A 12,270-nucleotide genomic window follows, 5' to 3' on the forward strand; every position below is an offset into this window, starting at 1 on the left:
TATCCTTACTGATCAAGGCACAAATTTTACAGCAGAGCTATTTAAAGAAACCTGCAAATTTCTAAAGATTAAACAGCTGTGGTCATCTCCATACCATCCACAGACACAAGGCGCTCTGGAAAGAAGCCATTCCACCTTAAAAGAGTACCTTAAATCTTACATATCTGAAAACCAAGACAATTGGCCAAAATATGTATATACTGCTATGCTCGCCTATAATACATCTATACATTCAACAACAAATTTCACTCCCTACGAGTTGATTTTCGGTCATAAACCAATCCTTCCTAATTCCATATATGAACCTAACACGAATGCCTCGTATCCGGACTATATTAAGATGCTTCAACATCGCCTTAAATGCACGCGTGATAAAGCCGTCGAATTTATAAAGAAGTCGAAAGAGTCTTCCAAAGCCCATTACGATGCCCGCACAAGACCTGTAAGTTACCATGCTGGTGACTATGTGTACCTTAAAAATCACCTCCGTATGCGTAAGGCTCTATCTCCGGTCTGGAAAGGCCCTTATAAAATTATTAAGGTTAATGGTAGAAATAGTGTAACGCTATTAATAAATAGACGACACGTGTCCCATCATTTTGATGAAATAAAATTAGCTCATCGCCGTGACACCGTGTCATAATCACTTTAGGCTTGTTTTAACTTAACGTAATATTTAAGTTTAGTTAGTCTTAGTTTAACTCTTAATTATTCCTTTACAGTTCTCTGTCTTCCGCAAAAGCAATGTTCATCACAAGTTCCACGAATGCTTCCGGCATATATTTTGACCCCATTGGGTCATTAAAAATGATAGACGGTTTCCTTAGCGTACTAATTCCAATAGATATTTCATTTATTCAACCGCATATTAAGAATCTTAACGGTGTGATAGGCACTTCTAAGTTCCTATGTAAGCAGACTGCTCTGTATACCGATATCGAGTGTCTTAATTTGCACCAGCCGTTATCAATAAGATACAACGACATTATTCGAGATTACGATTATATTTCTCACTTAATTGAATCAAGGTCTAAACGTTCAGCCTGGTTTGGGGGTATTGGCACCCTATTCAAAAATCTATTTGGTACTATGAACGAAGACGACGCAATGAATTATAGTAACGCTATTCAATTAATAGAGAAAGATCAATCTAAATTATCCGAATTAGTCAAACAAAATATATTAGTAACTACTTCAACACTCTCTTCAATAGAAGACTCAGTAAATAAAATTAGTGTCAACGAGCAGAGATTAAATGATGCTATTGATGACATAGCTTTATTCCAAAAGAACTTGACCTTGTTAGCTGATAAATTAATATTAAAAACTAAATTCAATGGAATGTTAAATTTATTAGAAAGTAGTCTCCTAACTTTATCTTTTAAACTAGAAGACACTGTAAACGCTATTATGTTTAGTAAATTAAATATTTTGTATCCTTCTATTATAAGTCCAAAACAGCTATTTACAGAGCTTGTTAATAATTATAGGTTTTTAGCTGATAATCATCAATTTCCTTTAAGTTTAACTTTAGAAAATATACACACTTTAATGAATGTTTCAGAAATTGCGAGTTATTATAATAATAACAAAGTTGTATTTGCCTTAAAAATACCTTTAGTAAATTCCAGGAGCTATGATTTATATCATAACATACCTTATCCAGTTTCTGTAACCCATGATACTTATACTATGATCATTCCCTCTACTAAATATCTAGCTATTAACAGAGATAGATCATATTATAGTAAATTAGATAATCTAAGTAGCTGTAAGACAATAAATAACCAGTACTATATATGTGACAACCTAGATACTTACTCGTGTGCCAGGACTCCGATCTGCGAATCGGATATAATCTCAAAAGCATTAAAATCTGTGCCTAGTAATTGTAAGACCCAATTCATTCAAGGCCAACTAGATATTTGGCAAACATTGTCTAACAATACATGGTTATATGTTATTACAAACCCTTCCAAATTGTCCATAGACTGTAAAGCTTCCAATACTGAAGTCATCATATCAGGCACAGGCATGATAAACTTACCTCCGTATTGTATAGCCTTTTATAAAGACTCAAGGTTAATACCCAAATATTACAAAACAATTAAAGTCCAAACAATTAAAATTAACTTTAATCTAGTAAATGACTCTTGTTGTAATTCGGAAACATTATCGAAATTTAAGCCTCAAATTCCCGTTTTAAATCTTACTAATATTAACCTTGATTCTATAACGTCACGACGAAATTTGGAAACCAGCCGCATTGTCAATAACCTTGACAAATTAATTGAAAAACCACATATTGTTTTATATGGTGAATATTATTCCTATGTAACAATAATTATATCTGTTATTATTGTAATATATATTTTTGTACTATTTTGTAAGTTTGTAAAATCGGGCATTTGTCATCGTCTCTTAAATAGACAAGCTTTCAAATGTAATACGGAAAAAGCTGAAGAGCTTACAGAAGTTGCTGCTAGTTCTTCCGACATTTCCGCACCTAAAATCCGTAAATCCCTTGCATAAACTTAACCTTTTAAGGATAAGTTTAGTCAAAACCCTGGGGGCTGTTATATATATATAATGTATATGATAGTGCCCAACGGCTCTTTCTATATCCCTTGTCAGCACTTTTGATAGTTCATAATAATAAGATGCTCTCTTTGCGACAGTTCGATTCCATCATCCGCGCGTGACACTTGCCCTATTTACCGAGTCCTAAAGTAATTAAAGTGTCCTTCAATATTCATCTAAGTTTTATTTCTTTGTTTTTTAAAAACCGAAATTCGGGAATCCTCATAACAGTAAGAAATAAAATAACATTTGCACGTACAATATTATTATTCAAAATTTCTGAAACATTAATTTTAAATATTGGTATATGCAAGTGATACTTATTTATTGGTTGTTGAGCTGCTGAAGAATGATTTCGTAAAATGATTGGTATAAATAATTCATGTGTTTCGATGAAATTGTAAGTGGAAGAAATTTTGATGAATAAATTGGATTTCAGTCTTATTTTGAGCCAGGTTCTAGATTCTAAAATGCTTAATAATTGACTATGATTGAAAATAGAGTAATAGAGTAGGAGTAGGAATGAAAATGACATAATTGATATATTTTTTACTCCAGGCTGTATCAATGAAGCGTGTTGGCTAGACACTTAAAATAACGATAAATTAAAAAAAAAACTGGTGACGATTACTTATCCTTAGCCAGTTTGTATGGAACCCGAAGAGTCGCAAGTCCAACTCGCACTGGGCCAGTTTTCATAAAGATCAGTGCTTAAAATTAGGGATCTGTTAATAAAACAAAAATTCATGACACGAATATTTTAAATATATTTGAAATAACAGATGAAGGACAGCATAAAACAAAAAATAATATCTAGACGAGCAATATTGAACTCCTAAACAGATATCAATAAGTATAAAATTACCAAAAAATCACCTTTCTTATAAGCATTAAAAATGATCACGTAGATATTACAAACGACATTGCAAATTCGGCCTTATAGACATGAAATTTTATTACTCACAGGTTTGGTAAAAAATCTTTTGTTCACCTAAATTCGCTTAATAAACTTTGTTTTTATATCTTTTCTACCTCCATTCTGTGCCGGAATGGTAACAAAGAAAGCAAAATGGCGTCCACAAGGCCTTCGGTATTCGAATCGCATACAGACGAAATTAATTTACATTTGGAAAAACACTTCCCACATAGAAAGGAAATACTAAAACGATCGTATATACAATGCTTGGATCGCATATGGGGAAATCTGTCTGTTTGGATGTTGGCGAGACAATAATTTTTAAGTGGGTACACTAGATGAACCAATTGAACAAGTTAATCTAAGCTTGACATATTCGGTCCATAGATGGGTGACCATCTAAGTCCTAACGAGTTCCTCCATGTTTCGGAAGGCACGTTAAATTGTGAGTCCCGGCTGTTATTATACATCTTAGACAGTCGTTACGGGTAGTCAAAAGCTAAAAGTGTGAACATCAGTCTAACTAACTAAGGGGTATCGTGTTACCTAGGTGACTGGGTAGAGGAGACCAGATAGGTAGTCGCTCTTTGTAAAACGCTGGTACTTAGCTGCATCCGGTTAAACTGGAAACAGGCCCCAACATAGTTGGAAAAAGCTAGGAAATGATCTTGTCTGCAATCCCCTAATGGGGTGAGAGGAAAATCGGTGTATCGAGTATCAGAGAATGGAATTATGCCATAAAAAAGTGAAAAAGTGACATGCCAAGATTTAAGAGAGATGGTTATTTTGACCTTCTTAAAATGAAGCTTTCAATACCGGGAGCTTGGGCAGTTAAAAAATTATAAAATTAAGGTTATAAAGAATGAAAGAATCAAGATTCAGCCATGACTTTAATGCATTTCAAAAAAAGATTCGTAACCAAACTTTATGTGAAAAATATGAATCAATCATTTCTACGCCAGATCGCCTGGTTTTATAATGATACTTACTAGGACATTAAATAATTACCATCGACGAGAGAGCAAAATCAATCCTATTATAAAAGAAGAGGAAATAAAAGAAAAAAATATAAACGAACTCTGAAGTAATCAGTAGTATTCGTTAAAAGATGTATACCGCTTATAAGGGGAGGCCAAAATTACTTCATTTTACGTCTTTACCGACCTTTTTACGGGTTTTTATCGATGCCGACGGGTTTTCTGTTCCGTACGGATCTACAATAATCGTTTAAAGGTCTTTATTTTTATGGTTCACTGATAAATATCTTTTGAAGGCGCTGCTTGCGAACGTTTTGTTTTCAAACTTAACTAAGGCCTGGTTTGCTTAGATGATATGGCTTAGGTTAGGAAACCATTTCTGAGGCTGATGTTTTAGATATGTTAAAATTTTGTGTTTTGAGACCGATTTTCATGTATAAGAAATCATGTATGGACGACGATAAACTGACAGTAGTCTGTGTATACGCATACCTTAAGGAAACGTCATTTTGGAACGGAATATTTAATTGAAAATGTGAATTGCCACACAGGCTTGGTGATAAAGCGGGTTCCCATGGGAAGACGCCCTTAACAGTGCCTTCTTTTGCCAGTATTACTTAATGTTTGTTATACAGCAATTTTCATTGTGAATTATAATATTACTCTTTTAACGATGAGTAATCTGCAGTACTAGTAGGTTATGTACCCAAAGGGTTAAACAGAACCGTATAAATAAGGTTCCACACTGTCCATCTGTCTATTCGTCTGTCACCAAGCCATGAGGTATGGCTCGGTCGGATCGGATAACGATTTGTGTATTTATGTTATAAATATCAAGGTTAAGCAATGGTTGCCATGGTCATTTTTATGGATAATCTTTAAGCTATTAGTATGGAACTACGGAGCCTTCAGTGTCGTTAGCCTAACCGGAACTTGACCTGTTTCTTTCGTTACTTTTTTCCCGATTATATCCCAATCTTTCGATCCCAATCAAATACGCCATTTTAATAAAATATTCCCAAACCGTCAATACACACAAACTTTTAGATTCAGATTCAAAAATTTAAATCAGTCTGTTTTTTTAAAATGTCACCAGCTCGCCGAGCTGACGGTTTTCAATTTCAGGCTAAAAATGTTCTCAAAATAAACCTCGTCCAATATGGCTGTGATATTGCACGTCTTTTTTGTAGGCGATCTTATATAAAAGTGGGTCAGCTTGTAGCAGAAAATACTAGGTTTCCGGACTAAAAACTGTGCTATTTCAGGTATGCTTTTCAGTACTTATTTAAGCTAGACTTAACGGGGATAGAAAGGCTGTAAAAAGAATAGTTAACAACTATGGCATAAGCTATTTTGTGGCAAAATACGTTGATCCATGTTAGGTACTAAGTAGAACTTTGTCAAGGTCAAAATATAATAGTTAGCTACCAGATTCACCCATCCTATTACCGCTTCCTAAGTGCTCTTTGTAAACATCATCATCATCATCATCATCATCATCATCATCCACAGTCTTTATCCTCCCACTGCTGGGCATAGGCCTCCCCTTTCTCGTGCCAATTACTACGGTCGTGTGCTAGCCTCATCTAGACTCGACCCGATAACTTTACTATGTCATCGTAAACATTAGTCTGAGAATAAATATTACGTCACACATTAATTCAAATTAAAAAAATAGATATTCATTTTGTTACATTTTTTAAAGTAGCGTTTTTATTCTATTAATTACAATGGATTTTTTTTTGCACATTTTTTTTGGTTTACACGTAATTAAGTAGTTTTCTTGTTAAGGCAAATTCTATATTCCATGTTTTCTCTATACATAAACGTGTTATTCATAGCGTGAAAGATGTTCGAAAACAAAAACACATATTCAACGATATTTTAATTAGACAGACCAGTTGTACCGGCCACACAAGTCGAATCGATTAATTATATCGATTAACTTCTCGATTAATCAAGCGCATCGATTAAATGAGACGTTTTCGTAACGATGTACGTAAATTTGATAATACTTGCAACATACCGGCCTTACTTGCATCAATTCTTTTTCTTAAGCCGTTCAATTTTAGTTTTTTTTTTATTAAAAAAACGACTCCCTCCCTAAGGACTTACTCTTTGTGGTACAGGGATTTTCACAAACATTCAAGTCACATGCTCAAAGATACACAGACTCAAAACAGAATTCGTGAGTCACACAGATGCCTGAGCTACCCAGGGTTAGAACCCACGACACATCGCTCTTAGTGTGATTTTTGTTATCATATTTTTTCTTACTCTGTTTATCAGAATTGGAATGTAGGGACACATAATTGGTATAAAGAATAACTAAGCAAGAAATTATGGTTTTTGAAGTCAATCGATATAATGGCAAGTTTAATCGTAATTTGTTAAGTAGTTTCTGAGTGAAAACGGAAAAAACGTTAGATAAAGATAAAGATAAAGATAAAGATAAATTTATTTGTTAGAAAACAGTGCATTAAGGTGTTACATATTATTATAACTAGTATCTTGTATTCTACCATTACTGGTGTACAAATCTTAAACTTATAAACTAAGAAAAAAAAAAAAAAAACAACAAATATAGGCCAAAATTATATAACGCGAAAGGATGTATAAATATTTTATAGATAAATTTCAGGAGAAAAATTATCATTACATTATACAATCATATTTTAACAAATATATTACATTGTATCACTTAAGTATTCATTTACAGTGTAGTAACACTTATCAATCAGCATGGCAAATAATTGTTTTTTAAATATGTTCAATGTTTCATTTTTAAAGTTATTAGGTAATTTATTATAAATTCTAATAGCCATGCAATACGAGTTTTTACTGAACATTGCTGTGCGTTGTTTTGGTATATGAAGTTTGTATTTATTTCTACTATGTCTATTATTTATATTACAGGCATTTTCAAATAAGTATTGATTTTTATAAACAAACACACATATCTCATAAATATACAGGCATGGTAGAGGTAGAATATTATATTTTTTGAAAAGTGGTACACAACTGTCTAGATAATCAGCTCCACATACAGACCTGACACATTTTTTTTGGGCTCTGAAAGCTCTTATTTGTTCAACAGAGTTACCCCAAATTACTATTCCATAGCGTAAGATGGAAGAAACGTAACCATGATAGGCCCAAAGTGTCGCCTTGATTGTAGCTACCTGTCTAAGTCTGTTTAATACATATACATAGCTATCCAATTTCTTGCAAATTTTATCTATATGTTGTTTCCATGTACAATATTGATCAATATTTATACCTAAAAATGACGTTGACTCAACCATGTCTATAATTGTATTGTTTTGAGTAATATTTAATTTAGGTGGATAACTATTACGCGTTTTGAATTGAATAATTTTTGTTTTATTGATGTTAATATTCAAATTATTATCATCGAGCCATTTAATTATATTATTTAAACTCTCATTTATTTCATTATTATACGTATTTTTGTTTTCACAATTAATCAAGAGAGTGGTGTCATCTGCATATAGCACACATTTATATTTTGTGGAGTCCGGTAAATCATTTATATACAGTAGAAAAAGCAGAGGGCCCAGAACACTGCCTTGCGGTACACCACAGCTGTTCAGTTTAAAATCAGATTGTTGTGCGGTTTTTTGATTTTTTGAAGTATGCATTATTTCTACACATTGATATCTATTTGACAGGTAGCTCTCGATCCATTTTAGAGCATTACCTCGGATGCCGTATTTTTCGAGTTTTTGTAGCAAGATATTATGAGCAACGAAATCGAATGCTTTAGACATATCAAGAAATATAGATATGATAGGTATTTTTCTATCTAGAAACTCCGTTATACTTTTAACTAGACTAAAACAGGCTAAGGTTGTTGTGAAGTTTTTCCTGAAACCGAACTGTTCCGGCTTTAAAATTTTATATTTTATAAGAAAATTATACAAAGTATCATAAAAAGATTTTTCAAATATTTTGGACAATATTGGAATCAACGTTACCGGGCGATAGTTATTCATATCATTTTTTTCCCCCTTATTTTTATAAAGTGGTTTTACTACAGAATATTTTAGTCGAGTTGGGAACTTGCCTTCAAAAAATGATAAGTTAACAACATGGCAAATTGGACCTGACAGTTTTTTGGAACATTTCTTGAGCACTTTTGTGTTAATTCCGTCATATCCTGTCGAATTGGTATTATTAAGTGAATTGATAATTTTTTGAATTTCACTATCATCAATAGGGCTCAGAAATATAGTATTTGTATTCGTATTAAAATTATGTTGTGTGTTAAAGTTTTTTCTTTTATTATTCTGCGTTATATTTATAAAAAAGTCATTAAAAGTATTCGCTATATCTGCTGGATCGGTCAATTCTGTATACTCGTATTTAATTTTACTTATATCCTTTTGATTATTTTCTGGCCCACAATTAGTCTTAATAATTTGCCAAGAAGCTTTGCATGTATTTTTTGATTTCGTGATGAACTTAGTGTTCTGCATTTTCTGAGCCTGTAGTGTACATTTCTTTAATATTTTACTATATATATTATACTTTTTCAAATTATCCTTTTTATTTGTTGAAGATTTAAGGTAAACCTGATATAGCTTCCTTTTATTTATGCAAGCTTTTTTTAGGCCTCTCGTTATCCATTTATTTTTGATTGGCTTATTAATATTTTTTACTTTTATTATCGGAAAGCATAAGTTGTAAAAAAGTATCAGAGTGTCGTGAAAGATGTTGAAAGCTTCATCAACATTTTCTGTTTCATAAACATCATTAAATGAGAGTTCATTAATGCATTCTAAAAACTTGTTTATGTTTTCGGTGCTGTAGTCTCGTCTTTTTTCAAACCAGAATTGTTTGCTTTGCATTTCATTACCACAATAGGACTCAAACGATATGGTTTGACCCGTTTCATGATCTGATAGTGCTAGGAAGGGTGTGTTTGACTTTACTTCAGATAAATTACTGACTATGAGATCTAAGCAAGCATCCTTTCTAGTTGGTGTTATTATATGACATTTCAAATTGTAATTTTGCAGTAATGAATGAAGTTCTTTGGTGTTATTATTCTGTTTTGTCAAATCTATATTCCAATCGCCACACAATATAATCTTTTTATTCGGCTTCTTTGTTAGTTTATTTAGCAATTCATTAAGGCGTTTTAGAAATATTGTTGCATTTGCGTTTGGTATTCTGTAGATGCAAACAACATATATTTTCAAAGATACGATTTCAACACTACAGTATTCAAAGTGAAAAGGTATAGGTTCTCCAAGTTTGAGTATTTTGCAATCTAGACTTTTCCTAACAAGGACACAGGTGCCACCCCTGCGTTGGTCTGCTCTACAAAAAGATGAGACGAGCTTATAATTACTTAGTTTAAGATTAGACTCAGTACCTCGTTTTATGAATGTTTCCGACATGCATATGATATCAATTGGGCCTTCCTTTTTTTCTAAGTCTGAGATAGTTATTTCAAACAGTTCCTTTTTATTGAGGATTCCCGCTATATTTTGATGTAGAAGTGTGTAATTTTGTTTTTTATCCTCGAAAAAATGCCTTTTTCGAGGATAAAATGCCGTTATTGTAATTAGCTAGGCTTTCTCCGCTCATGTTACGTTTAAAATTAGTCTCATTTATAATCCAGACTTAGAAGAAATTTTCAATATTTTGAATGAAAGTTTTTGTGCAGTGTTTTAATTAATACCTTTAGTTTTTGATGAAGCTTCAATTGTGTATTTAAAAAACAGTAGCAATTATTTATTTTTAGCAGATTGAAATATTTATTGTCTATTGGACCACCCACGAAGGTAGTTTATCCATAAGGTTAAAATAACTTTGATTGAGATTTAAATATTATTGCTTTTTGTCTTTCAAATGTAGGTTAAATTAATGGCTTTCTCGAAGTTTTTTCTTTTTGTTTAAATGAACAAAATTATAGGAATTATGACTTTGAATTATCTATATGTTTATGCAGTATGATTGCGAATACAGTTTAAGCGCATGAAGAGTGGATTGTGTTACTTCAAAAAATTTCAATAAACATTGCTTTTTCGTTTTAAATTTTAGTAACCCTTAAAATTACGTACCAAATACAAAACCCTGCTACTGAATCTCCGCTCTCTGTCCTTCTGTCTGTCCATCAGTTAGTCACCAGACTGTAATGCCTGAAATAATGAGCCGTGATAGCTACACAGTTAAACTTTTATAGGTTATGTGTGACTACTGACATAACAAATACTTAAAATAAAATAAAGAGTGAGGGTAAGCAACGGTTGTTACGGTACCTTTGTAGGTGTGTGATAAATAAACACCCAACCGATTTCATTTATCTTAAACCTAACCGGTTTTATTAATATTAAACAAGAAAATATCGTTTTTAAAACATTTCTTAACTCGTATTCCCAAGCGAGATTATTTTATATTGCTTATAATGCCCCTGTCCCTGTAATCTGGAGCGAGATTACTTTATACGGTCGTTTAAAATAAACTATCGAAGTTAATTAAGATGTTTATTTCAATAAATAACACGTTTTAAACCAACCAGTTGCAATCAACTAGCTTTTGATAGCAACTGGTTCTTATTTTTATTTTTATTTTACTAGGGAAACAAACAGATATTATATATATGAACAATTACAATCATAATAAACAACACTTAATCCAAATAAAACAATACATTCGCGCCAAGAACAATGTTAAACAGGTATGAAAAAGAAGAGAAAAACAACATCAAATAACAACAATTATATCAAACTAAAAAAAAAATCGCAAATGTTGAGAGGAACCAAACAATTGTGAATGATTTTTTTTTAATTTAGGAAACGAACCGTTAAAAACATTTATGAGCGTATCACTATTACCGTTATTCATAAGATCATTACACAGTCGGCATGCTCTTGAAATAAATACATTTTTTCCATAAATGTGTATTTTAATTAACGATTAATATGATACTTTATACAAAACTCCACCTTTAATAATAACTGTTAAAGGGAGACAACGCGCTACAAGTCGAAAAGTGTTTTCTCTGTTCCACAATTACAAGAATTTCACTTTAGAAGGTGGTTAAAGTTATGTTTGCCTTTGAAAGTATATTAAGATCGTTTTTATTTTGATAGTTTCTTTGATGCCTCATGTAATTACGTTTTAAAGTAAATAGAAACGTTGAGCCAAGCTTATTATTATGATACTAGCTGTTGCACGCGACTTCGTCCCCGTGGGTTGAAGATATAAGTTATGATTTATACCTGCCCTATTTTTTCACATTTTCCTTAGTATGTTCGCTCCTATTAGTCGCAGCGTGGTGGTTTATAGCCTAAAGCCTTCCTCGATGAATGGTCTATTCAACACAAAAAGATTTTTTCAATTTGGCCCAGTAGTTCCTGAGATTAGCCCGTTCAAACAAACAAACAAACAAACTCTTCAGCTTTATATATTGGTATAGATGTGCCTTGCTTGTTGACTTCAGCGATTAAAGAAGTAAGATCTAATGGGAGCCAAGTTCAAGTTACAATGGTTGGTCTTGAAATTTATTTATTAACAAAACACAACATATCATTTCTTCGTAGGATTAAGATACTATATTGTAATTCTGACTTAGCTTTTTTGACTTAATGATATTGTCAAATATAGCTCATAATATTTCGTGTAACTCCTAACAGTTCTGTTACCTGAAATACTTCATGGTGCGATTAATAAATGTTTGGGGTTACCGTAATAAATATACTATCATAATTATAAATCCAATCTAAAGCTAGCCGAACAGTAGCCTTATTTAAATCTTTATAACCT

The 12,270-nt window shown here is 32.2% G+C and overlaps 1 protein-coding gene across 1 annotated transcript; it reads left to right on the top strand.

Moving 5' to 3' along the window:
- The first annotated feature begins 722 nt into the window (after positions 1–722).
- On the top strand, positions 723–2,601 carry LOC113505151. Its single transcript, XM_026887712.1, has one exon. It carries the CDS (start codon positions 745–747, stop codon positions 2,530–2,532), a length of 1,788 nt encoding a protein of 595 aa, XP_026743513.1. The 5' UTR covers positions 723–744; the 3' UTR covers positions 2,533–2,601.
- The last annotated feature ends 9,669 nt before the right edge of the window (positions 2,602–12,270 follow it).

Source organism: Trichoplusia ni, chromosome 24 (genome assembly GCF_003590095.1).
Source record: "Trichoplusia ni isolate ovarian cell line Hi5 chromosome 24, tn1, whole genome shotgun sequence".
In the NCBI taxonomy this organism is placed as follows: domain Eukaryota; kingdom Metazoa; phylum Arthropoda; class Insecta; order Lepidoptera; family Noctuidae; genus Trichoplusia; species Trichoplusia ni.

Coding starts and splice junctions, on each gene's coding strand:
- LOC113505151 (XM_026887712.1), top strand. CDS start 745: ATGTTCATCACAAGTTCCACGAATGCTTCCGGCATATATTTTGACCCC.